We start from the raw sequence: 25705 nt of genomic DNA, 5'->3' as shown, positions 1-25705 counted from the left end.
ACGCACCCTCGGCCTTTCTGCGGCTCCATCCGTCCGCCAAGCAATCGTAATCTGTAGTCGAAAGGGGCAGCTGTCAAGTGCAGGACATGACTTCAGTGACCGGTTGAACAAGTCTGACTTTCACCCTCAACTGCCCTCTTCGTACGAGGACAAACAAGGTAAACACATGAGCCCCTGGTGGCCAGTCTCATTTGTCGTTGCCATTTTCCATCATCATTCGCCTCTCGGTGCCTTGTGGCTTGAGGCCTGGACAGTACGGTATGAGGCGACATCCCGCAGCCTGGAAAACAAAGCACATGATATATAGACAATTATGGCCTTATCGACTGCATTGGTACACTTATTCTTCTTGTCAATCTTGTCAATACTTCATGTCTCTCATTCCCCCGCCTCCCCGTTGATAGCTGGCGAGCGCTGCGCCATTCCCAATCACTTTTCACACAACTCTTGTTGCCGTTTCACGCCTGCAGCATCAAGACGTGCAGCCGCTCAAATCTTGGCATACTTCTTGAAGGCGCCAATGAGGCTGCCAGTCGAGCTGTCGTGGCCCTCGCCATTTCCGGGCTCGTCGAGCTCCTTGAGAATCTTTTTTGCCAGCACCTTGCCCAGCTCGACGCCCCACTGGTCGAAGCTGTTGACGTCCCAGATGGCGCCCTCCGTAAAGGTCAGGTGCTCGTAGTAGACAATCAAGGCACCGAGCTCCGCGGGCCCTATGGAGCCCCCGACGAGGATCGACGTCGTCGGGCGGTTGCCGAGGAAGCGCTTATGGGGCACGAGGTCGCTCGCGGTTCCTTCCGCCTTGACCTGGTCGTCAGTCTTGCCAACCATAAGGGCCTCGGCCTGCGCGAAGTAGTTGGAAGCGAGCATCTTCTGGTGGAGGTTGTGGGCCATGGGGTTGTGCGACTGGGCGGCGAGGATGAAGTCGGTGGGGATCAGCTTGGTGCCCTGGTGCACAAGCTGGAAGAAGGAGTGTTGGGCGTTGGTGCAGGGCTCGCCAAAAAGAATGGGGCCTTGCCGGTCAGCAGCGCTCGTCTTCTTGGAGTAAGGAGGGGGGAAACGGAGAACAAGCCGCCCGTGGACAAGCAAAGTCGATTGGGGACAGCGTGCAGAGGGAGCCAACTTACCAGTTGTGTACTTGACCGACGATCCGTCAGACGAGATTGACTTGCCGTTTGACTCCATGGAGAGCTGCTGCAGATAGGCCGGAAAGCGATGGAGATACTGGTCGAACCTGCACAACAAAAGTCAGCATCCAGGTCGACAGGGGCCCGAGCCAGCCTTGGCGAGGGCGTGGCATGGCGCGACAGGATTCAACATACGGCGCAACGAGGTGAGTCTGGGCCTGGAAAAAGTCCGAGTACCAGACGCTGAGCAGGCCGCCGAGGATAGGAATGTTGTCCTTGATGGGAGTCTTGCGGAAGTGCTGGTCCATGGCATGGGCACCGCTGAGGAACTTGTGGAAATTCTCGAAGCCGACGTAGATGGCGACGCTGAGGCCAATGGCGCTCCAAACCGAGTAGCGGCCGCCGACCCAGCTCTCGAAGCCAAACATATTCTTGCTGTCAATACCAAACTTTGTCACCTCGGGCTCGTTTGTGGAGAGGGCGACAAAGTGTTTTGCAATGTCGCCTTTGCCGCCCGACTTCTCGAGGAACCAGGCCTTGGCCGTGTTTGCGTTGGTCGTCGTCTCAGCCGTGGTAAAGGTCTTTGAGGCGACGAGGAAGAGAGTCGTCTCCGGGTCTGAGTGCTTGAGGGCCTCAGCCATGTGGGTGCCGTCAATGTTGGAAACGAAGTGGAGCGTCATGTCGTCGGCGCCGTAGTGCTTGAGCGCCTCTGTGACCATGACGGGGCCGCTGCTGGGGCATCAGCGGGCTGCCTCAAGAGAACTGGAAGGGCACTCACAGGTCGGATCCGCCAATGCCAATGTTTATGATTGTGGTGAGCTTTTTGCCTGTGAAGCCCTTCCACTCGCCGCTGCGGACCTGGCCGGAGAACTCCTTCATGTGCTTGAGGACGTCGTTGACGCCGCCGGGGCAGTTCATGACATCCTGGCCGTCGACCTTCATCTCGACACCGCTGACGTTGCGCAGGGCCGGGTGGAAGACGGCACGGTTCTCCGTAAAGTTGATCTTATCGCCGGCAAACATGGCATCGCGCTTGCGCTCGACACCGGCCTGCTCGGCGAGCTTGATGAGAAGGTTGAGCGTGTCCTCGGTCAGGAAGTTCTTGCTAAAGTCAAAAAGGATGTCGGCCGAGACGTCGTCCGAGGAAAACGTGCGAGAGAAGCGGTCGAAGCGGTCCGAGTCAGAGGCAAAGGCGTCCTTGAGGACAAAGTTCTTGCCCACGTTGTCGCGATGGGCCTGAAGCTCAGCCCAGGCGGGGAGCGTGTTTGCGGGAGCCATTTTTGCCGTCAATAGAATAACGAAGGAAGATGGGATTACTTGAGCAAAGGCAGGTTAGTAGCCGCTGTTATGAGGAGCCGAAGCGGGAGCCAGGCGTGATCGGAGAGGGACGGGCCTGGACTGGCAAGATAGGATTTGAAGCTGTCCACTTACCTCGGGGAGTGTATTGTTGGCCTCCAAGGTGGCCGAGTGAGTGGATACCTCTCTTCTCGGGGCTAAAGTCTGTCTGGGCGGAGCAAGCGGAAGCTATCGAGGAGCGTCAGGGTCAACCGAGATAACCGCGCTCTCCAGTGGCCGAGCTTGCCGTCGGTTGAGTCGGTTTGGACGGTGGAGCCTTCAAATACTGGACGTCTGATTCCGCCGCCTTCGATGCCTGGATGGAGCGACGACGAGGACGAGGTGAGGAGGCGAGAGGAGCCGGAGCTGGACGAGGAGGTTGAATCCGGGTGGGAAGGGGTGAGAATGATGAGGGGCACCATAGCTCCCCGGTGCCCCGCCTTGGTGTCCCGCCTTGCTCTCTCCATGCTCCTACCTACTGGACCTACCCTATATCGCGCATCCTCGGCATCAAGCAGCGGTAATTGTAGCAAACGGCCAAGTATTTGTCCAGGCGACGACGTCATCCTTTCTACAGTACATACAAATGCAGCTCTTGGTCTCCTCTTCCCTCATTCCCCGCCCTCCCCCGTGTTACCCGACCTTGCCGCCCTTCCTTGGCCACCATTTACAGATGCAAGGCACGGCAATAGAATACCTAGTTGGCATTGTTGCGCGGCTCTTCCAACACGGGTACACACATACTTCAACTCTCACCCTCTCGTCCGTTTCGTAGGCCAGGCCAAGTCCTCTCGCGTACCCTCGTCATGTATTCTGTCCTCTCCGCACACCATGCTACATCTAACCCAGCTTCCCGCCGCCACTTGGCCACACAAACAAATCACGGACAAGTCATCAATGCTGTCCAACACAGTGTACCTCGTATCCATGTTACCTGCCAAAACTCCCCATCTCAATGGTACATTCATCACGCTCCCGCCGTGGTCCTTTGTCTCGGCCTTGCACCTTTCCCCCCCTCGCCACCTCATCAGTCTACTGCCGCGTGGGCCAGAGGGGGAACCGACCGACAGCTGAGCTCCCCGTCTTCAGCCAACCGCTGTGCCAGCACGCCACTTTTCCCTTATCGATTGTCCTGGATGCTGCCCACAAAGGAAGGGTCCTTGACGCTCCCGCCGGCATCGCCAAGCCCCGCAATGGGCCTGTTATAGCTGAACCCCTGGAATTGGTTCTGCATTGTCTGCGACAGCATCGGGCCGTCCACGTAAGAGTCTTGGGGCGCCTCCGACGTGAACTCGGGGTCAAAATTGGCCGTATCCAGCGCGTCAGCCTGGCCAGTCGTTAGCAGGAGTCATGGCCTTAAGGGATGCTTGCACTCACCACGCTGGGCTTAAAGGTCGGCTCATACTTGCGCTGCAGCAGCTTTCTCCAGTCAATGGCGTGAAAGAACGGATGAGCCTTGATCTCCGCCGACCCGTTGGCGCCGAGCCGCTCTTCGGGATTGCGGTTAAGCAGCTTGGTCAACAGATCCTTGGCCGCCGGTGGCACCACATCCGAAAAGTGCAGTGGCTCTGATAGGATCTTGCGGTACATTTCATTGGTGTTTTCGTCGTAAAAGGGAGGCAGGCCAGTCAGCATCTCGTACAGCAGCACGCCCAGAGTCCACCAGTCGACCGTCTTGTTGTAGCCCTTGCCCATCAGCAGCTCCGGCGCAAGGTATTCGGGCGTCCCGCAAAAGGTATTCGTCCGGTCTTCGTCCTTCATGTCGAGCTTGCAGAGGCCAAAGTCGCAGAGCGCAATGTGGCCCTGGTAGTCGAGCAGGATGTTCTCGGGCTTTAGGTCGCGGTAGATGACGCTGAAGCCGTGCAGGCATTCCAGGGCGCAGAGCAGCTCCGCCGTGTAGAAGCGCGATCTGTTGACGTCGAACCGGTGTTCCTTTTGCAGATGGTGGAAGAGTTCTCCTCCATTGACAAACGCCAGCACGAAGTAGAGCTTCTCGGGCGACTGAAAGCTGAACTTGAGGGGGACAATGAAGGGATTGTTGATTTGTGCCAAGACAGACCGCTCGGCGAGCGTATGCGCCACCTCGGACCGGGAGATGATGTGGGCTTTGCGAATCGTCTTGAGAGCGTAAATGCGGTTCGTGTCCTTTTTGCGTACCTGCATCACCTTCCCAAAGCTGCCCTTGCCCACAACCTTGAGCAGCTCAAAGTCTTCAATCTTGAGCTTGCCTGCTCGCGTCTCGACATATTCGACGCCGACCTTGATCTTGCCACTGCCGTACTGCACATCCACCCACTCGACGCCGCTTTGTCCTTCGCCCTTCTGGCGTTGGGCATGCTCGGCGGCAGCCTTCTCCCGGTCCTTCTTGCTGGCCTTGGGGTCCTCCACATACGGCTGCCGCTCCTCGAATCGAGGATTGATGCGAACGACGCCCAGAAAGATGTCCTGACTCCGCCCGGACCCAGGAGCAGCGGTTGGGTTTCTCATGTACAGGTGGATGACAAGCTCCGTCATCCGGGAGACATCGAACTTGTACTGGGTGCTGCCGCCTGCCCAGAGGGGATTCTCGGGGTTGCCTTCGACGGAATTGACAAAGACCTGCACCTTGTCAAAGTCGAGAAGTGCGTAGGGCATGTATTTGCCTGAGATTCGGCCATGGTTTGTTGGTATACCGCCGAATCCACCGGCTGAGGAGTGTGGCCTGTTTGAGCCGTTCATGAAGGAACCGGCCGCTCGTTGCGAGGAAGAGGGTCGTACTGAGCCGGCCATGGTTGCCGCATTGCTAGATGACAGTGAGCCCTGGTGCTGCGAGGCAAAGGCAGCTCGGTGTTGCTCAGGCAGGGAGAAGCCTTGGCCCTCGTGGAGTGTGACGACAAGGATGCCGGGCTTGGGCGGCTTGACGACGGGCGCTTGGGTCATTGCTTCCGAGGCAGCTAGTTTCAACACAGATATTAGCCCGGAATTGGCTTCCACCTGGCCAGGCACGATGAAAGCACATACCAATGGCGTTGTCGGTGGTCGGAGTCGTGGCGCCCGTGGCATTTTGAGCCTTGTCGTCCTTGTCTGTGATGGTCGAGGTAGAGGGGGATCGAGAAAAGGCGCTCAGGGTCCCCAGATGGGTATCCTTGAATTCTAGACGGGCAAGGCTGTCAGCTTCCGGTTGACACGGGGGGTGCTCGGGGACGCCGAAACGGGTCGTCCCGCCTAGAGGCTGGACATTGTCGGCTCGGGGAAGAGCAAGACGACGGGTACCAAAAAAACGTACTCTTGGTGAGTTTCCACGACATAGTGGCGGTATGCGCGGAAGGGGACGGCGGAGGACGACAAGGACGGGCGGTTGGTAGGGATCGTGACAGCTCAAGACGCGGGGCAAATGGGTATTTTGAATGGCGATGGTCGGTCAGTCAGGATAAAGGGGAGAGAGGAGACGCCGGGTCGGCGCAACGCAGTTCAGCTGTCGGGACGGAGGGTGCCAGATGGAATGGAGGGCTAGTGCTTTCTCCCCGGTGGCGACGAAGTGGGATCGCGGCCGAGTTGCTTATCCCAGGGTGGCTGTTGGTGACAGGTTGGCCTGGAAGTGGGTGGTAGTGGCAGAGTTGGCATGCGCAATGCAACCCCGCAGACGCCTGAAGCCTCCAGCAGCTGCGCGAAAGGCGCCTTGACCGAAAGAGGGTGCGAGACTGGGTCAGTAGTCGACCAGGCTAAGGTATAAGGCCTGAGGATGCAGATAGTTGAGGACTGGCAGCTGGCTAGGAGGGGCGGAAACGACAGAAGACGAGGCCGGGTCGAGGGAGATGAGACGAGGGGGTGGATGACGAGCGGCCGGCGTGGCCGAGGAAGGCGAATCGCCGCTGAACAAGGCTGGCAAAGGGTCAAGATCTCTTGGTGCTGGAACTTGGGGGAGACAAAAGGGGACAGAGGGAGAGAGAGGCTGCGCAAGGTTTGTACGTGTTTCGTTGGGAGAAGGGGTCGGGTAGATGACGGCAACGACGAGGCGAAGCAGCAGCACAAACGACGCTGGTGAAATGGAGCCTCGGACGAAGGAAAGGGGGGGGGGCCCAAATGCAGGTATATTGTGCTACGGTTAGTACCCGCACCTCGGGTCGAGGTATCTCGGGGGGGAATGTGCCTCAGGGCGCCGGCAGATGCCATGTGTGGGGTACTTTGCTATACAAAACACGGGGTTTGGAGGTACCCTGGCTCGGGCTATGAAATCATTCACGGGGCTTGACCACCTAGGTACCTTAAGGTACTAGGTAATTAGTACTAAGGCAGGGCAAGGGACGGTCAGCCATTAAGCAAAGGGGGCATAGAATGCGCACTGTGTCTGCTTCTCGAACTGAGAGAGCCATTCCCGGAATCCTGCCCGTCTTGTCAGTGCGCACATGAACAGAAACAAAAGGTGACGCACGGTGCTTCGAGATAAGATAGGGCAGACCGGCACCGCAGAAGTTACTCGCCAGAACACCCGGTGCATATCCGCACAGGACAGTACGGATACGAACAAATGAATGCGGCTTACTGGAGGGCAGAGGGGCCTACTGCTTCAAACAAGAAGAAAAGAAAATATTCATTCGCCCTTTCCCTTTAATTCCAGCAGGGCGACATAAGACGAGTCATTGGTTGTGGTCTGAGCCTGGGCGGCCTCATTTGATTACTAACCCACCTTCCTACCTTGTAAATGTCCAGGACCAGGCGCACCTTGCCAGGCACATCTCGGGCAAGGGGTCAAGAGGTGTTTGTACGGAGTATTAGCTTTCGTCCAAAATGGCGAGTGCTGAGAGCAGCCAGCAAGCGAATGGGGCGTCCATCTCATTGCGCAGCCGCGGCGAGATCTGACCCTGTCTGAGCCCGTTCCCGACCAAGGGCACACGCGGCCCTATCGAGGTCAAACATGGCTCTGGCAAGGAAGGTAGTCCACGAGTTGGTCCTATAAGAGGAGATACGCAGCCATCAATTGCCTTGTACCGGGAGACAATCCAGGTGCAATTGATCGTTCTCTTGACAGCAATGGACACGTAGAGTACTCCGTAGGCGAATCTCGAAGCCCCGCAGGTACAAGCACAAGGTACCCGCCGTTCTGCAGCTGGTTGATACCTGACAATCCAGGCGCGTGGCCAGCCTGGCAGAAGCAGCAGCCTTCCATTCTGGTAGAGCCATGCTATGGGGGGCATTTACCGCACATTTCCCACGAGCTCATCCCAAGCCTTTCGGTTCGCTTCAGCACGACAACAACAGCTGTATACCTTCGGCCTCCATCGATGCAGCAACGCCTCTTCCCTCTGCCTGAAAATATCCCGATCCTGCCCCTGTTGCATGGTGGTTGTTGGCGAGCGAAAGCCCACTACGCCGGTGACCGCCACGTCTCCCTTCCTCAGTCTACACCTCGAGTCGCCGATCCTCGGGCTGGATAAGAGCTTTGCACCGGCAGCTCAGGGCATCCACCCGCCGACACGATGAGATTGGACGTCAAGGTCAGTGCCAGTCTCTCCGGCTTCTAGGCCAGGATTGTGCGCTGACTCTCCATCTGCCCTCACAGCGCCAACTGTTCGCTCGCAGCGAACGAGTGAAGGGAATCGACTTTCACCCGCATGAGCCATGGATTCTCACGACCCTCTATAGCGGTGCGTACACCGACTTCACTATTATTCGCCACATCTAAACCCTCTGCAGGCCATGCATACATCTGGTCTTACGAGACGCAGCAAATCGTGAAGACTTTCGAGCTCACCGACGTCCCCGTTCGCGCCGGCCGATTCGTCTCGCGCAAGAATTGGATCGTCTGCGGTTCCGACGACTTCCAATTGCGCGTCTATAACTACAACACGTCGGAAAAGATCACTTCGTTCGAGGCGCATCCGGACTACATTCGAGCCATCGCTGTCCACCCGACCTGCCCTTTATCCTCACCGCGTCCGACGACATGACCATCAAGCTGTGGGATTGGGACAAGGGCTGGAAATGCGTGCAGGTCTACGAGGGACACAGTCACTATGTTATGGGCCTCGCCATCAACCCCAAAGACACAAACACGTTTGCCTCGGCCTGCCTCGACCGCACCGTCAAGATCTGGAGCCTAGGCTCGGCCACTGCCAACTTCACTCTGGAGGCGCACGAGACCAAGGGCGTCAACCACGTCGACTACTACCCTCACTCCGATAAGCCCTACCTGCTCACCACGTCCGACGACCGAACCATCAAGGTGTGGGACTACACGACCAAGTCGTTGATTGCAACCCTCGAGGGCCACACCAACAACGTCTCTTTTGCATGCTACCACCCCGAGTTGCCCGTCATCATCTCCGGCTCCGAGGACGGCACCATCCGAGTCTGGCACGCGAACACGTACCGATTCGAACAGTCCCTGAACTACAGCCTCGAACGAGCGTGGTGCATTGCCTATCAAAAGGGACAGCAAGGCGTCGCCGTGGGCTTTGACGATGGCGCCGTCGTCGTCAAGCTGGGCCGCGAAGAGCCCGCCGTGTCCATGGACGCCTCTGGAAAACTCATCTGGGCCAGACACAACGAAGTTGTGTCCTCCATCATCAAGGGAGGCAAGTTGAGCTGCGCGTCGAGTATCTAAAGCTTCGACTGCTGACAAGTCTGTAGATGCCAGCATCAAGGACAATGAGCCAATCAGCCTCCCCACAAAAGACCTCGGAACGTGCGAAGTCTATCCGCAGACGCTGCTACACTCCCCCAACGGCCGCTTCGTCGCTGTGTGCGGAGACGGCGAATACATCATCTACACGGCTCTGGCCTGGCGCAACAAGGCCTTTGGCTCTGCGCTGGATTTCGTCTGGGCGTCCAAGGAAAACAGCAACGATTTCGCTATCCGCGAATCGCCCATGAGCGTCAAGGTGTACAAGAACTTTATTGAAAGAGCGGCGGCCTGGACGTGGGTTTCAGGCGGAGGGCCTCACCGGCGGTGTCTTGCTCGGCGTCATTGGTCAGGGCGGCGTCTCCTTTTTCGACTGGGCCACGGGCGGCCTCGTCCGAAGGATCGAGGTTGAGCCCAAGCAGGTTCGTGAGCTTGCCACAGCTGATGAACTCGGGGCACTGACATTGCGCAGGTCTATTGGTCGGATAGCGGTGAACTTATTGCGATTGCATGCGACGACACCTTTTACGTGCTGCGATTCTCCCGAGAAAACTATGTCGAGGCAGTGCAGGCCGGTCAGGTGAACGAGGATGGCGTCGAGGCCGCGTTTGAAGTCATCACGGATATCAGCGAAAGGTAAGCCCGGCGGTCGCGTCGCGCCTCAGCGGCCTAGGCTGACCCCAGACAGTGTTCGGACAGGCGAATGGGTCGGGGACTGCTTCATCTACACCAATAGCACGAACCGACTCAATTACCTGGTTGGCGACCAGACGTATACCGTTTCCCACTTTGACAAGCCGATATATGTCCTTGGATACATCCAAAGAGACTCTCGCATCTACCTCGCGGACAAGGATGTCAACGTCACCTCGTTTGCCCTGTCGCTTCCCGTGTTGGAATACCAAACCTTGGTACTCCGCGACGACATGGAGACGGCGGCCGAGCTGCTGCCGACCATTCCCGTGGACCAGCTGAACAAAATCGCGAGATTCTTGGAAGGCCAAGGCCACAAGGAGTTGGCCTTGGAGGTGGCGACAGACCCGGAGCACAAGTTCGACCTCGCTCTCGGCCTCAACCAGCTCGATATCGCCCTGGACCTGGCGCGCAAGGCGGACGCGGACCATAAGTGGAAGACGGTAGGCGACGCGGCTCTGGCGGGATGGGATGTGGCTCTTGCTGCGGAGTGCTTCGCACATGCCAAAGACCTCGGCTCTCTGCTTTTGCTGCACTCGTCCACTGGCGACCGGCAAGGGCTTTCCAAGCTGGCTGCTCAAGCGGAGGAGGGCAACGCGCACAATGTCGCGTTCTCATGCTACTGGCTCCTGGGAGATGTCGACGGCTGCGTCGAAATGCTGACCAAGACTGGCCGTCTGGCCGAAGCGGTGCTTTTCGCGCAAACATACAAGCCCAGTCTGGCCGCCTCCATCGTCAAGGACTGGAAAGAGAGTCTGGACAAGGGCAAGAAGGGACGGGTGGCAAAGCTCATCGGGGTCCCTGACGAGGACGCGGAGCTGTTCCCCGAGTGGGACGCGTGGTTGCAAGCGGAACGCGAAGGCGGCGACGCACTGGACAAGACGAACGTGGCGGGGGCAAATGGAGAGGCTCCCGTTGCCGAGAAACAGGCGCCGGCCGTGGACGCGGAGGAGGAGGAGGAGGAGGACGGAGGGGGCGAGGGCAAGGAGGACGAGGAGAACGCGGAGGATGAGGAATAAAAGGCTAGGCGCTCTCTGCTGTATTTCTGTTGCAAAAGTAGATGGCGGGACGAAGATGTCAATACTGGAGCAGGCCAATCCGCAAGGTGGAGCGAGCCAGCCATGGGCGCTGTCACTGTCGACCATTGGCGCCTGCCCAGTGAACTGGATAGAACGGTTCTCGAAACTATATGTTTTATTTTTTGATCAAAAAGATGCACAGAAGGCACTGAGTTGAAGTGACATGGACAAGTATATATATGCAAGTTGTTGGGATGCTTGAAAATCATTGCTGACCTCTTTGCGCCTGAACCAACCCACATGCAATGCTATTATTCTTTAAAGTGATGAAGAAGTCGCTCTCAATACCGACATGCAGACCAAGAGCAGAGAAAAGCGCGACTTGGGTATCAGACTTGGAAATAACAAGGCGCCTTCGCCCCTTGCTTCCTTTTCCTGTCTCTACAAGATAGCAACGGCCAAGCCAAAGGCGACGACGGCGGCGGCAGCCATGCCATTCTGGCGGGCCGGGGCGTTGCCGGACCGGGTGCTGCTGGAGACGGCGTTGGCGGCGGGGGTTGAGCTGGAGCGGTCTGAACCACAGGCGGAGAAGGCGTTTATGTTGGGGAGGTTGGAGCAGGCGGTGAGCTGGTTTGCGTTGCGCGAGGACCACGAGTCGAGCTGGGAGCTGTACGAGGAAAACTGGGCGGAAAGGTTGGGCGGGGTGGTGAAGCTGCAGAGGTCGGCGGGCGGCTTGCGCGCGAGGTCGGCCTCGAGGGCGGACTGGACCTCGGGGGGCGGGGTGGGCACGGAGCTGAAGAGGGAGACGATGGCGCTGTAGCACTCAGTGGGGATGGTGGGCGAGGCGCCTCCCGTCTGCCGGGGGAGCAGGGCATGGGGGGTGTTGAGGGCGGCGGGCATGGCGGCCAGATAGTTTACTTCTGCCGAGGCCGACGAGGCGGCGGCGAGGGCGGCGAGGAGGGCGGCGAGACGGGACTGCATGGCGGCGTTTCCTTTTTGAAGGACGAGGCGAAAGATGTCAGAAGAGAGATGGCGAGCGAGGCGTGGTTGGCAGCTTGTTTTCAAGAATTCGAGAGCAGAGGCCGGGGAAGGCAAGGGGAGAGGAAAGGAGGGGCTTTAATCTGTCCCGTGTCACGATTGCCGAGTGTTGGTGGACTTCTGGATCGAGGTAGGGCAGATTCCTGTTGTTCGGATCGTAGATCAGACAAAGACACTAGTCAGGCCTCGGGAGAGGGAGCGAGGTGAGCCTGTCACGATGACTCGAGGCCCATGGGTGACGGGAGTGGCCTCTGACTGAAATAGCCATGTCTTCGGCATTCAACCTCGGGAAAGATGCTTTCGATGGAGCAACAGAGAGGCAAGCGGCGGGTTTCAAGTCACTTGTAATGCGAGAGAGCATGGCAACACACGACCCAATCTCGAGAAAGGAAGGCGGACGGTTCATCCGAGGGCGCATCGTGGGCGGTTTCGCAAGTAATTAGGTAGTCATGTTCAAGGCAAGGGGGAGTTTTGGGCAAGTGGGGGACATTCTTTTTTCCGTCCCGAATTTGAGTGCGCGCTGCAAGGATACAGAACCATTAAGCATGGGCCCACGAGTTTCAAGGAATGCAAGCGGGCTTGATGCCTGGATGAACCCTTGTGGGCAGAAGGCTAAATTAATTAACAATCCGACGAGAACGCATCCCATCTCGCACCCTGTCTCAGACCTTGTCTCCCATTTGCCCGTCACTCCAGCCGGCTGTCGAGATACAGGGTAGGCGGGTTGTACCAGGGCCAAGCTGGCAGCGGGTCCGGATTCCGAGGCAATCAGCGGTGGCATCCGCTCGTACTGTAGCGGTGACCTTCCTAATACAGCTAGGCTGGATGTGTGTCTCGGCTGTGCATTTGCTGCTATCGCTGGGCTTTGCCCGTACTAGTTGTCGCTGTCCGCAACTCGGTGCGCGAGTCAGTTGGCGATCTACCAAGGTAGGTACGGTACAGTACAATAGGTAGGTACTGTACCTAGGCAGGCTGCTCTCCGTACGGAGTACGTACCCAGAGAGGCCTTTGTCGTCGGCCGTCTCGGTGTGAATGTTGCCCGCGGGCTCTTGGCGGAGCAAAGCAAAGACACCGAACGTCTTGAAGCCCATGCTGTCAAGAAGATGAAGATGAAGAGCCGACAGTGTCTGTCCTGTACATGCTCGCTCTCGCTTCCTGCGACCGACAGCGAGCAGGTGGCGTGGTGAACAAAGCCACACGGGAGAGCCTACATGTAATGTACTGTGTAATTATGTATATCATAAGTCGGGTTGACTTCAAGTTGTCTCGAGGTTGAACCCAACATCCGGCCGCCACCCCCCACTCGTCTGACCTCCCGGCAACCACGTTTTTCGTCGTGCGTCTTTTATTATCTCCTCTCGCCTCCGCCTTTTCATCAGGCCGGCTGGTGACTCCAGCCGCATGGAAAGGTCAAAGCGGCATCGGCCCTTTCGGCTCGTCGCCGCTGGGCGCGCTACGCCCAGCTGAAGCTAACGAGCGGATCCGTCGCATGATTATCAGATCCATCTGATAACAGCCACGAGATTTTACCTTTCTTTTTCTAGAGTTTGCTGTGCGTGTCAGTGACAGGCGGAAAGTAGGCTTCAAGACTGGAACAGACATTGTCGCCTCATCAACGTTGAGGTCGAGACTGCTGTACACGCGACCTGTTGATTCCACCGAACGACCACCCGCATCCGGAGCCTGTATTATTTTTCATTCTATTGGTATAGTTAAGAACGACCGCCTGCCTGCTCGACAGACCGGCCACTCGACCAGCTGCTTCATTAGCTGCCGGCTTGCTTGCTGAAATCTTCCCACGTCGTCTCGTCCCCTCCTCCTCCTCCGCCTCCTCCTCCTCCTCCGCCTCCTCCTCCTCCGCCTCCTCCTCCTCCTCGCCACACTCATCAGCTACCAGCATCATCATCACCGCACCCGCACATCCGTCAACATGGCAACGTCGCCATCGCCAAATACCGATGAAAAGGCCGCCCGCCACCTCGGCGCGGACGACGGCACCCATCCCCTCGACGCCGACAACGCCGCCCATCGCGCCCATCCAGGCGCCCCTTCGGCCGCCGCCGCCGTCAAGGACCTCACGTCGCCTGGCGTCGCCCGCGTCGAGGCCCTGTCGGCGAGCATCTCCCCGACGGACCGTATTTGCATCTTTCTAGGCGTCTTCCTCCTTGCCTACGCCTACGGGCTCGACGGCACCCTGCGCTACGCCTACCAGCCCGTCGCATCGGCCTCGTTCGGCGTCCACTCGCTTCAGGCCACCATCAACGTGGTTCGCGCCGTCATTGCCGCCGCCGCCCAGCCTGTGTCGGCCAAGATTGCCGACGTCTTTGGCCGCGTCGAGCTCCTTTGCGTGGCCGTCTTCCTTTACGTTGTCGGCACCGTTGTCGAGGCCGTGTCCAACAACATCGACACCTTTGCTGGTGGCAGTGTCATCTACCAGATCGGCTACACCATGATTATTCTGCTCGTCGAGGTTATCATCGCCGACATCTCCTCGACCCGTGCCCGTCTCTTCTTCAGCTACATCCCCGCCCTTCCTTCATCATCAACACCTGGGTCAGTGGCAACATCTCGGAAGCCGTCCTCGCCGCCACCACCTGGCGCTGGGGCGTTGCCATGTGGTGCATCATCTTTCCACTCTGCGCCATGCCTCTCATCCTCAGCCTCGGCGTCGTCGCTCGCCGTGCCCACAAGGAGGGGCGTCTGACCAACTATCGCTCCTCGTTTGAGATACTCGGCTTCCGCAGCTTGACTCTGGAGCTCTTCTGGCTCCTCGATGTCATTGGCCTCGTCCTCATGGTTGCCCTCTTTGCCCTCATCCTCGTGCCCCTGACTCTTGCCGGAGGCTTCCAGAGCAAGTGGAGAAGCGCGTCGGTCATCGCCCCCCTAGTCGTCGGCGTCTTGTGCATCCCCGTCTTCGTCCTCTGGGAACTCAAGGCGCCACACCCGCTGGTGCCCTTTTCCCTCATCAAGGACCGCTCCGTCTGGGCTCCCCTCGGCATCGCCATCTTCCTCAACTTCGCCTTCACCATGCAATCCGACTTTCTCTTCACCGTGCTGCAGGTCGCCTTTGACTTTTCCGTCAAGGCCGCCACCCGCGTCGTCTCCCTCTACTCCTTCACCAGTGTCATTGTCGGACCCCTCCTTGGCCTGGTCGTCTTCAAGGTGCGCCGGCTCAAGATCTTTGTCGTTGTCGGAACCGCCCTGTACATGGTCGCCTTTGGCCTTCTCATCCACTACCGTGGCTCGACTTCGGGAAGCGGCCGAGCCGGCGTCATCGGCGCCCAGGTGCTTCTAGGTGTCGCCGGTGGCATGTTTCCATACACCGCCCAGGCCTCGCTGCAGGTCGGACTCAAGCACGAGAACCTGGCCGTCGCGACTGGCATCTATCTGGCAATGTACAATGTCGGCTCCGCCCTTGGAAACACGGTGTCTGGGGCTATGTGGTCGCAGTTACTCCCCGCCAAGCTGGACGAGACGCTGGCCGACCTCAACTCGACGTTGGCCGCCGCGGCCTACGCCGACCCCTTTACCAACGTTGTTGCTGCCTATCCGGTGGGTACGCCCGAGAGGACAGCCGTCGTGGATGCGTACCAGTCGATCCAGCGCATCCTCTGCATCACGGGCGTCTGCCTCTGCGTGCCCCTCATCTTCTTTGCCATGATGCTGCGCAACCCCAAGCTGAGCAACGAGCAGACGCTGGCCAAGGACAGCGCTTCTGAAACGGGGGATGTCGACCTTGAGCGCCCTTGAGAGTGCATGCGACTCACTGGATATGTAAGGGTATACTATGCACTGGATATGCAGCGGGGAGCGTCCTGTGCGACCCCCGAGGCTGACGTCGGCAATCTTTGCCGACATGGGCTGAACGGCGGAACCACGTTGATGGTGGCCTGAAGTGAGTGAACGCCAAACGAGGCCGTAGGCGTAGGCGAGGAGGACGACGCCAAGAAGGATGCAAAAACGGTCCGTCGGAGTGATACATGCTGACGTTGAAGTCTGGTCCGACGGGTCAAATGGATGGACAGAGCGGAAGAGAGACCGTTCTTATATGGTGTCTGTGAGAGGCTGGTCGGAACTGAGCGCGGTGGATGATGCACAATGAGACAAGTGTAACTCCGTACAATGGACAGCAACGTCTCAGGCTGTCGCCGATGACTCATTATTTGCCCGTTGACATGCATTTCCAGTACCTCAGTGTCCTGCAGGCACCTTGTCATTGATGCTCATCTTCCTCGGCAACGAAAGGCGCACTTACACGGCCCCCATCGACACTCGCCGCCCCGCGAACAGAGACAAGGCCACACCATTGAGTTCCAACCTGGCGGTTTATTGCTTATACAATATACTGCCGGGGTAACGCAGTACCCGCCTGGATAGTCGCCGGTGCTCAAGTCTTGCACAGCATCGATGAAGGTGGCCAGGATAGCGCGGCTGACGGCCGAGGACATTGCCGACCGGGATTTTTCCTTTGAAGTGTCCAGAGTTATCGCCAAGCCATACGACCACCTCGCCTCTGGCCAAGAGATCAAGACGACGCCCGTTCCCACCTTTCGAAAAACATACGGCTTCGACGAGCAAGACTTTTGCCGAGCCGACGACTCCGATAAGGCTCTCTTTGCGCTGACCGACGGCCAGCAGGTCATGGGCTATGCGTTTGCGCTGAAGGACTGGAACAACGTGGCGCTCCTGCACACCATTGCGCTGGACGTCGAGGTTCGGGGGCAGGGCAACGGCGCCACGCTCTTCGGCGCCGTCGTCGGCTGGGCGCGGGAGATTGGCGTGGCAGGCATCCGAGTCGAGTCGCAGTCCAATAATGTCGCGGCCTGTCGCTTCTACAAGAAACTCGGCCTCAGGTTTGGCGGCTACGACGAGCTGCTCTACATGGGAGTGCAGGAGCACAAGGAAGAGACCGCCTTGTTCTGGTACTACGTGTTATGATCCGGGATGATATGCCGAGTGATTGAACAACGTCTGGACCTGGAGTTGAGGCAATGGAAGAACATCAAAGTCATCATTGGCATGTTTCTCGGTCCGTCATCAAGCTTAGGCTTCTTAGCCATCAAAAGGCGTCTCATATGGCCTTTCGGCCTGTGGCGTGATGCGTGCAAGGTGACGCCTCTGTCCATTCTCCCAGTTGGCCAGAGCAGTGTGCTGGGTTACCCGATTGTCCCATACGACCACCGTTCCCTCCTCCCACTTGATCCGGGCCTGGAAGTCGGCACCAAAGGCCATGTGGTTGTAGAGGAACTGGAGGATGGCGTCGGACTCTTCCTTTTTCATCCCTAAAATCTCGCGTGTAACTGTCAAGCAAACAAGTGTCAGCCACGTCGAGTTCATCGAGCCACCCAGCAGAATGCAGAGCGCTTCGTTTGTCCAGAACACCACATACACTGATCGTTGACAAAGAGAGCCTTTTCTCCCGTTGCCGGATGAGTCCGCACAATCGGGTGCTCGTTGACGACGGGCTCTCGTCTCTTGATGCTGGCCCTGATGGCGGCGGCGTTGACCTGCTCAATGCCCGAGTGCGTGGCCTTTAAGCCGTGAAGACGCTCCTGGAAGAGCGGGCTCAGACGCCTGTAGGCCTGGACGGCGTCGACAAAAAGCGTGTCGCCTCCGGTGTCCGGCTTGTTCAGGATGTAGAGGAACGTTGTGCCGGGAGGCTGCTGCTCGTACGTGGCATCCGAGTGCCAGGCCACCGTGGTCGTGTGGTACCGAAGCATCTCCTCCTTGGCCTTGTCACCCTCGCCGCGGTGCACGAGCTGGATCTCGGGATAGCCCTCTGGCACTCCCGATGTCGGGTGGATGTGGTGTCGGCCAAAGTAGGAGCCATGATGGAGGGCTTCGGAGATGGGGAGGTCGGCAAAGTCTTGGTTCCGGAAGGCAACAACCTTGCGCTGTGCCACGTATAGTGCGAGCTCGTCCTTGCCGGCGTCGCTGAGCGAGGACAGCTGGATCCCTTTCACCTCGGAGCCGATGGTCGGGGTGAGGTCCGTGACGGAGGTGCCCGGCGGCAGCAGGTTGGGAAAAGACGGGTCGGCATCTTTGCCGTGTTCGTAGTGTTCAAAGGGCTCGAGAGGGGGGTATCTCTCCTCGGGGTTCCAGGTAGGCAAGTAGTGAAGGTACTGATATGCTGGGTCAACTTCCGATTTCCGGTCTCTGCGTCGAGGGGATAATCTCGAGGGGATAATCACCTTGGCGGCATTGTTGCCCTTTTTGCCCGTTTCTACATCTCTGTCGATTGAGGTGCCGTCCGTCTCCTTGTACTTGCCGAATGTGAGCTTGTAAGTGGAAGAAGTCGTGACCTCAGTGGTTGTCCCGACAAGTGAGGGCGCCATTCTGTATATGGCAAGCAGGCGAGTCGTCGTCTTGGACCTCTCAGTCTTTACGGTGGAGGGGGGGCCTCGGCTCTAGATATATATGTATGGATGCCGAGGATGGAGCTGGACCTGGCTCCCCGGTTTTCAATCCGACTACTGACAGCCCACCCCTTTCCGGTCTCCAACGGGTCCATGCCCAGATCCCGCAGTGACCGCATCACGCAACATATTGCGAAATGCAACTGATTGCTTCGCCATACCAGTCCAAAACGGATGTGCCATCTGCGAGGGGACTTGCGCCGGTCGACGTCGGAACTGGCCAGGCCGAGTTGACGCGATGATGGTGCGGATGACGCCACCGCTACATATGAGGTCAAGGAGGATGTCGAGCACGCAATCTCATGAGAGGTTGTGCACCCACGGCGCGTCTACATAACTGGGCCCCTTGCCGCGACGCAAAAAGGTTGTTAGCTGCGGCTTGAACACTGCCGTCCGCGTTTCACGTCTGATCCATGCACTTGGTTTCCCGCTTAGCTTGTGCTACCCGCTCATGAGCGCTGTTTGCTGACAACTTACATGTACGTAGCAGCTGCTCAAGAGCACGCACGCTCAAGTTAGAAAGGCCAGACGTCGAGATGTTGCCCAACCTCCTCTTTGCATCCGCTTCTGCCGTCTCAATGGGCATCGATACCCAACCGCCAGTATATGCCAAGCAAACTCGACTGGACATCCAGCCAAACCCATACGGTTGCAGTGCGACTCGACATGATTCGGTTGCCATTTGTGTCGCTTTGGAAGCAACACCTGCAGGGCTCGGCGATGCATGTTGGAGCGGCATCGTCAAGTGGCGGAGTCCGGAAGTGTCCAAATGTGTGTCAGAATAATGGCACGATGCGAGTTTGCTGTCCCGCGCAGGCACAACGCAGCGCTCCGGGGCCGGGGGGCGGATACGTACATACGCGGAGACAACGGATGCGCGAGGGACGCGGTGCGCCGTCCGACGGGCCATGTGACAGTGTGGGCCGAAGCCGGGCTGCTTTTGCGAATGAAGCAAGCCGGGAAGCGGTGCCGGGTGGCTGTCGTATTCCACGGAGTTCGGACAATCATTGTCATTGATCGCGAAACGACGTTTCAAGGACGGCGTTCACACCCGTTTGGCCATTCCACCTCCGTCAAATACGGTTGACTATATGATTTCATGTCTGCCGATGCGACGACTGCTCATGTCCTTGAGTATTCCATTTGTTGGCGTCCTCGGGGAACTCGCCGGCGTACCAAGCTCAGGAAGCGCTCCGAACACGCGAGTTAGGACAAGCAACTGATCGTGGTGCTTCCATCTCGGTTCTGAGCCCTGGTCTTGTTGGGGCTGAGGCTGGGTCGAGGCTCCGGGATGCTCAACTGAGCGCATCGTCACGCGGCACATGAACATGGGTGAGACATTGAAAGCCAATCATCTCGCCCAAGGGACATTTACCCTGGCTCAAGTCCACGGTTCGATACTAGGTATCGATCCGTGAATGCGCAACTTGCTGATCGCGGGAAGCTTTCCATGGGAAAGATACACGGGGGTGAATACTGATCCGAGGACGACGCAGGATGCCATCTCATCAGCATATCGCAAGGGGAAATCTCCAACTGGCACACGTGGTAGTTGTTGATGAAGCCATGATGCTCGTTTATCGCTGCGGCCATCCGGCCGGTAAACTCGAGATCAACTGAAGCCTTCGCAGCGTTGCATAGACGCATCGAGGTCGGACGGTACTTGTTTTCTGAGGAGAAGCCCACGCCGTCGCCTACCTCAGTCGCTCCGCCGGTCAGGACGACGGATTATCCAAGCCTTGATCCATTGGTTCTAGATGCATCCGACTGCTGTAAAGTGTCTCGTGGCAATGCGTCAATGCGTCAACGGTAGGGATAAGCCAGTTTCACGTATGAGCCGGCCACTCGTGAGACATGCGGATGTTGCACACAAGCACGCGAGACTCGATCGCAAGCGTGTTTTCCGAGGTGCTTGTCTCTACTTGTCGTTGCCCTGAATTGTGTCTCTATTGAGATTGGGCGCCAGCTTTGCTACCCGCCTCTCGCAAGTATGTGAATTGAACTGGCGTCGAGAAAAGAAAGTTGAAGCCACGGAAGACGGCGGAATACGCGACGAACCGCTCGCCGGACTCTTTTCACCATGAAGAAGCGCCAATGGGGAAACAGTGAGAGACCGAGAGGAAGGGTTGTCGAGGAGCTTGTCAAGATCTGGACATGGACATTTAGACTGGCTATCGATGAGACATCTTGCAGGCTTCATGTTCAGATGGTTTCGATAAGGTGTAAGAATCAAATTTCGAGCTGTCATCGATGGCATCGGCTGCCTACCAGCTAAGCCAGCACTGTCTGCTTGAGCCTTTGCCTTTGGTCGAAGATCGAGTACTTCAGAGGACCTGTATATCAGGCTGTTTGGATGTGCGAGACTACGTGTAGGGATTATTAGCAACCAGGTGTAGCGTGCATTGTTCAAGGCTCTGATTTTCTTGATTTACCTCCCAGAGGTACGTCTGTATGGCATACTCCATATGAACTCGGCCAGCCAGCATAAGAGCAGAGATGTCAATCCAAATGGCCGGGGGATTTGTCAACATGTCTCCGACCAAGTCTGAATTCAGGTTTGATCACCAAGACGCTCGTGTGCACCACAACACCATCTGCCACAGCACATGAAGCAGTCGCCGCCGATAATCCAAACAGAGACGTGTCAATGAAACCCAAGAACTTATTGCGTGTTGCAACATGAGCTCACGAGATTACATCAAGCGAAGGGGTGACCGCATGAATATTTCCAGAGCTCGGTTCTGGAACGACACGAAAGCGACATGAAACCAGCGCGCAGTAGAGGCCAGCATTGATGATCTCGAACTATCCAAGACGCGGGAACTAAAGGCATCCAGTGCTGGCACTGATACGTTCGGGCTTACTTCTCAGGGTGGTGAAGCCACCACCAGACACCAACAATGCTTCCACACACCACTCGCTATGATTGACCCGACTGAAAGCGTGGAGGAGGACTGCTGGAAATACGTCATGGGCCCAAGAGCCTCGCGTCATTACGAACCGACAAGCTTGGTTGTTAAATAACCTTAATTTCAGGTGCTGGCCTAAACGTACATGCTCTCTGCCTGATGGGGAAGGTCAGCAAGCGGTGGCATCAGACGACCGGACGACACAGGCCCGGATGAGCCTTGGCAAGCCATTCATGGAGCCGATGCCTCCGAGGGGCCACAAGACATTTTCATATGACCCATGATCCTGGATCCAGGCCCTGCAAAGATCGACGATGTGACCCCGCAACAACAGCCCTGCGTCTGATCTGCACAGGCCGGCTGATGAGCGGGGAGTACTCCGGACGTACGAACAAGGGTGTCAAATTCCGGGCGACAAGCTAGCTTCCGTGGGGTATCTAGGGGGTAGCAGTACTCCAAGGGTAAAACGCGTCCGCCCGACTGTCCAGGGAGGTCACACAAGACACGCGTCTGGACTACAGGGACCTGGCGGTCCGGCTCTGCCTTGGGCGTCTCTTGGCAGCCAGCAATGCGCCTGTGTCGGACAACGGCACCTCGCCGCAGTCTGCCGCCGACATGAGACCGGCAGCCAAGATACACTGTTTGTGGCAGCAGTTCAACGATGACTGCATAAAACCAGGTCCCTACAAGCTGAGGGGGATCACACAGCCTCCAGCCTCCCTCCAGCCAGGAGGGGCGATGGTGCTGTGTCTACGAAGTATAATAGACTGAACGATAGCATTCCATGGCTCGGCAAGGACGCCTCCCTGCCATTCCACCTACCCCTGCCACCGTGGCATCTATGCTTTTATTCTTGTTCTTCCTCGACCGTATTTTGTCACTCGGTCTCCCCTGACCACGGCTTACAATCCACGGGCGCTAACATCCGGCCCGTTTCGTTAGTTGACTTCGACTCTAGTCGTCATGCAACTCCTACATGCGGTCCTATGGAGCAGCTTATTTTGGCTATCAGTCGCTGCGGGATCTTTGCAGTCCGTCTTTAAGCGCGCTCCCGTGCCGTACAGGGTCCAGACGCCGCCCCTGGACACGGACTGGACATACAAGGTCGGCAGAGACCCTTGGCCCGAGCATCCTCGCCCCCAGCTCCGTAGAGATGTCTGGCAGAACCTGAACGGAATCTGGACGTATCAAGAGGCCAGGAGCGCCGCCGATATCGACAAGCTCCCCGGCGGTCTCCTTGAGCGCGAGGTCCTGGTCCCGTCATGTATCGAAAGCGGCCTGTCGGGGATCCAGCTCCTCAACGTAACACGCATGTGGTTTGCGAGAAGCTTTCGAGTTTCAAAGGAATGGGAAGGGAAGTCGGTCACCCTCCACTTTGAAGCCGTGGATTATGACGCCACCGTTTTTGTCAACGGAGTCAAAGTTGGCAATCATGTTGGCGGATATTTTCGATTCAGCCTCGACGTGACGGCTCAAGTCAAGTTTGACGAGGACAACGAACTGTAAGCTCACTCTTCTCCGCGAGTTGCGTGCTGATGTCTTGTGGATCTGACCGATGGTTGAACGCAGACTGGTTTTCGTGTACGATCCTTCCGACTCCGAGGTCATTCCCGTCGGCAAACAAACCAAGAATCCAAGACACATTTGGTACAGGCCGTGCTCGGGAATCTGGCAGACGGTGTGGCTAGAGAGCGTTCCAAGAGACCACATCCAGCAACTCGACGTGGCGGCCGGCATGGACGGAATCGGTACGCATGCCCGCGGGATGGAAATAGACACAACTGTGGATGCTGACCTCGCCCAGTCACCTTGACCGCTCATAGTTCTCGGAGAGGAGGAAACCCCATCGAAGTTTCCATCTACAACCGAAAAGGGCACGTGGTTGCTCGCCGAAGAGGAAATGCCGACACGGAACTCCAGTTTGAGGTGGACAACCCCGAACTTTGGGAGCCATCTTCGCCCACTCTGTACAACATGACCATCAAGATGGGCGAAGACGAAGTCCAAAGCTATACCGGATTCCGAACGATTTCCAAGGGCCTCGTCAACGGCATTCAGCGGCCACTTCTGAACGGGGACTTTGTCTTTCTGTTCGGCACTCTCGATCAAGGATACTGGCCCGATGGGCTCTACACGCCGCCCAGTCGTGAGGCTATGATTTATGACCTGAAGATGCTCAAGTCCCTGGGCTTCAACATGGTTCGAAAGCATGTAAGTCTCGTGCTCGTGACGTTTCGCCCAGACTCACCGCCGTGCTCACGCAATGAACTCTTAGATAAAAGTTGAGCCCGATCTCTTCTATCAAGCATGTGATGAAATAGGCTTGATGGTTGTTCAAGATATGCCAAGCTTGCCGGATGACTTCAACCGGCTACCCAATGACGCACAGCAAAAGGAGTTTCAGCGCCAGCTTGAAGTCCTCATCAGCGAGCACAAGAGCTATCCGTCCATTGTGACCTGGGTAAGACGTGGCGAGGCAGGGTGAACGAATCGTTAGAGTCAATGAGCTAACGTGCTGCTTGACAGGTCATTTACAACGAAGGCTGGGGCCAGCGGAGAAACGCACCGTATCCCGAAGGGCAACTCACTGATGTCGTGCGCAGCATTGACCCTACGAGGTTGATTGACTCCGTGACAGGCTGGTTCGATCACGGGTTTGGGGACTTTTCCGTAAGCTTATGCCGCGAAGAAAACAGGGGAAACTTAATTGCAAACTGACACCGTTGATCCCAGGATAACCACCATTACGCGAATCCCCAGTGCGGCACGCCATTTTATTCCATTGCATCTTCCCCGTATGATCCAACGCGAATTGGCTTCCAGGGCGAGTTTGGGGGAATTGGCCACAATGTTTCAGCCGATCAGTGAGTTGGCCCTGTTCTTTACGCGCTCAAGGTTCTTGACGCCGTTTCGGCTGCTAACGGGTTTCACTCGTGCTCAGCCTTTGGAAAGTCCAGCAGGCGATAGACACAATCAACCAGACATACGAGGTCAGCAAAGACCTAAACGCCTATAACTATAGAGCTAGCGTCATCTTTATGGAGCTGCGCGAGCAAGTTGAGCGGTATGCATGCAGCGGAGGCGTCTGGACCCAAACAACGGACGTTGAGGGTGAGGTTAACGGGCTGTACACATACGATCGCCGCTTGCTGCGTCCAGATGTGCAGCAGTGGAAGGACGACATCGCGCTCCTTTACCGGGCTGCGCTCGCACGAGGGGTACGCTAATCATGAATGTTTTAACGACAATCCGGATTATGAGGACGGGTTGGATGTTCAGCTGCTGTGCCTGCAGTAAGGAGCATTGTCCCTATGCCTCTTTTAGCTGTTGGGACATGTTGATTCGGATATTAGTTCAGGGAGGCATTGGCATGACTGGGATGGTGAGAGAGCGGCGAGTGCACGGAGGTGACAGCTCGCGTTCATGTGCGGGTGGCTGGAGACAACCCCTTGGGAAGAGACCAGGGGCCTTATTATCGTCGGCTGCGGCGCCTGGCCCTCTACATGTGGTTTTTTTGGGGCCGACACTGGATTTTCATCCATTAATTATGTAACGGCCTTGGAGGAACAGCGCATCTTAGTCCGCCTGCTAGATGGAGCGTTGATGATGCTGAAATCCTTGTCATACTTATTCATTTTGCGTAATGCAAGAAACAACCTGTGCAGGCATACATTCGTGGACATGACAGGAATGCTTTGAGCGCTATAATCATGCAACGTCACTCCTATTCAGCTGAACGAGAACAGGCGAGCTGCCCTTCCGCGACATCGCCCCCGCCAACTGTCCTTGTCTCTCGACGGGAAGTGGAGAAAGACTCTTACGAGTGGTTGGCGGATGGCACCCTGACCAAGTTGTTCCCCTAGTGGCCTGTCTTGTGGATATGGTGTGGGTGCAAGGCGTGCGCATGCCCCCGAAGTGGCCGGATCCGTAACCATCAAGTCCGGACTCCGTAGAGGTTGAAACTCTGGAATTCCCCTAGCACCATAGAATCAAATTACCGGTAAGAAGGGTGTACATCTTTATTTCTCCAAAGATTAATAGCACCTTTCTCCATTCGGCGTTTACATCAGCTACGCAGATGTATACCGCTGTAGCATGCTATAAATCTCGAGAGCGGCACGTAGCTGGATAGCGACGGGTAAGAAGGCCAAATATTGTACTGTCCACCGACTCATCTACGCGCACATTCTCAACACAAACTCCCACCGCTCAACCGAAAATAAAGTCCAGCCATGCCGGCCATTGTCATGATTACATATGCCCGGTCTCCGGACCTACAATTCAACCATTCGCACTATTATTCGACTCACATGCCGCTGTGCAATCAGAAATGGGCAAAGTACGGTTTCCAGTCGTGGGACGTGGTAGAAATGACCGAAGATTCACCATACGCTTTGATGTGCGTCATGCGGTGGACCAGCATGGAGGCGTACCAGAAGGCTATGCAAGAAGAAGGAGCAGAGATCATGGCGGATATCAAGAACTTCACAAATGTCCGTCCGGTGGCCTTGAAGGGAACCGTCAAGGAGCAGTGGTCAGCAGGAAAATGAAGCTTCGTGAACGATGGCGT

The 25705-nt window shown here is 57.1% G+C and overlaps 9 protein-coding genes across 9 annotated transcripts; 5 read left to right on the top strand and 4 right to left on the bottom strand.

The window, feature by feature from the left end:
• Window positions 1–489: 489 nt before the first annotated feature.
• HRG_08307 (phosphoglucose isomerase domain-containing protein) lies at window positions 490–2402 on the bottom strand (the record flags this gene model as incomplete). Its single annotated transcript, XM_044866778.1, has 4 exons — window positions 490–1010; window positions 1125–1231; window positions 1320–1853; window positions 1903–2402. 4 exons carry the CDS (start codon window positions 2400–2402, stop codon window positions 490–492), a joined length of 1662 nt encoding a protein of 553 aa, XP_044718667.1.
• Window positions 2403–3579: 1177 nt separating this feature from the next.
• On the bottom strand, window positions 3580–5746 carry HRG_08306 (kinase; the record flags this gene model as incomplete). Its single annotated transcript, XM_044866777.1, has 6 exons — window positions 3580–3786; window positions 3837–4764; window positions 4852–5057; window positions 5217–5392; window positions 5460–5591; window positions 5725–5746. The coding sequence occupies 6 exons, from the start codon at window positions 5744–5746 to the stop codon at window positions 3580–3582; spliced, it is 1671 nt and encodes a 556-aa protein (XP_044718666.1).
• Window positions 5747–7915: 2169 nt separating this feature from the next.
• Window positions 7916–10772, top strand: HRG_08305 (coatomer WD associated domain-containing protein; the record flags this gene model as incomplete). The annotated part of the gene is made up of 8 exons (XM_044866776.1): window positions 7916–7933; window positions 7999–8083; window positions 8133–8341; window positions 8395–9013; window positions 9069–9319; window positions 9369–9482; window positions 9533–9696; window positions 9749–10772. The coding sequence occupies 8 exons, from the start codon at window positions 7916–7918 to the stop codon at window positions 10770–10772; spliced, it is 2484 nt and encodes an 827-aa protein (XP_044718665.1).
• Window positions 10773–11213: 441 nt separating this feature from the next.
• HRG_08304 (uncharacterized protein) lies at window positions 11214–11753 on the bottom strand (the record flags this gene model as incomplete). The annotated part of the gene is made up of 1 exon (XM_044866775.1): window positions 11214–11753. The coding sequence occupies one exon, from the start codon at window positions 11751–11753 to the stop codon at window positions 11214–11216; it is 540 nt and encodes a 179-aa protein (XP_044718664.1).
• A 1987-nt stretch (window positions 11754–13740) lies between these two features.
• On the top strand, window positions 13741–15560 carry HRG_08303 (major facilitator superfamily domain-containing protein; the record flags this gene model as incomplete). The annotated part of the gene is made up of 2 exons (XM_044866774.1): window positions 13741–14280; window positions 14328–15560. 2 exons carry the CDS (start codon window positions 13741–13743, stop codon window positions 15558–15560), a joined length of 1773 nt encoding a protein of 590 aa, XP_044718663.1.
• A 657-nt stretch (window positions 15561–16217) lies between these two features.
• HRG_08302 (acetyltransferase (GNAT) family domain-containing protein) lies at window positions 16218–16748 on the top strand (the record flags this gene model as incomplete). The annotated part of the gene is made up of 1 exon (XM_044866773.1): window positions 16218–16748. One exon carries the CDS (start codon window positions 16218–16220, stop codon window positions 16746–16748), a length of 531 nt encoding a protein of 176 aa, XP_044718662.1.
• A 114-nt stretch (window positions 16749–16862) lies between these two features.
• HRG_08301 (taurine catabolism dioxygenase tauD, tfdA family domain-containing protein) lies at window positions 16863–18145 on the bottom strand (the record flags this gene model as incomplete). The annotated part of the gene is made up of 3 exons (XM_044866772.1): window positions 16863–17110; window positions 17200–17932; window positions 18002–18145. 3 exons carry the CDS (start codon window positions 18143–18145, stop codon window positions 16863–16865), a joined length of 1125 nt encoding a protein of 374 aa, XP_044718661.1.
• A 3953-nt stretch (window positions 18146–22098) lies between these two features.
• Window positions 22099–24362, top strand: HRG_08300 (glycosyl hydrolases family 2, sugar binding domain-containing protein; the record flags this gene model as incomplete). Its single annotated transcript, XM_044866771.1, has 7 exons — window positions 22099–22637; window positions 22705–22883; window positions 22940–23346; window positions 23411–23596; window positions 23662–23805; window positions 23869–23999; window positions 24077–24362. The coding sequence occupies 7 exons, from the start codon at window positions 22099–22101 to the stop codon at window positions 24360–24362; spliced, it is 1872 nt and encodes a 623-aa protein (XP_044718660.1).
• A 1005-nt stretch (window positions 24363–25367) lies between these two features.
• HRG_08299 (uncharacterized protein) lies at window positions 25368–25685 on the top strand (the record flags this gene model as incomplete). The annotated part of the gene is made up of 1 exon (XM_044866770.1): window positions 25368–25685. One exon carries the CDS (start codon window positions 25368–25370, stop codon window positions 25683–25685), a length of 318 nt encoding a protein of 105 aa, XP_044718659.1.
• Window positions 25686–25705: the final 20 nt, after the last annotated feature.

The sequence above is a fragment of the Hirsutella rhossiliensis genome, assembly GCF_020360975.1.
Source record: "Hirsutella rhossiliensis strain HR02 chromosome Unknown scaffold00009, whole genome shotgun sequence".
In the NCBI taxonomy this organism is placed as follows: domain Eukaryota; kingdom Fungi; phylum Ascomycota; class Sordariomycetes; order Hypocreales; family Ophiocordycipitaceae; genus Hirsutella; species Hirsutella rhossiliensis.
Note: the sequence above shows the minus strand (reverse complement) of the source record. Positions and strands in the feature narration are given on the sequence as shown.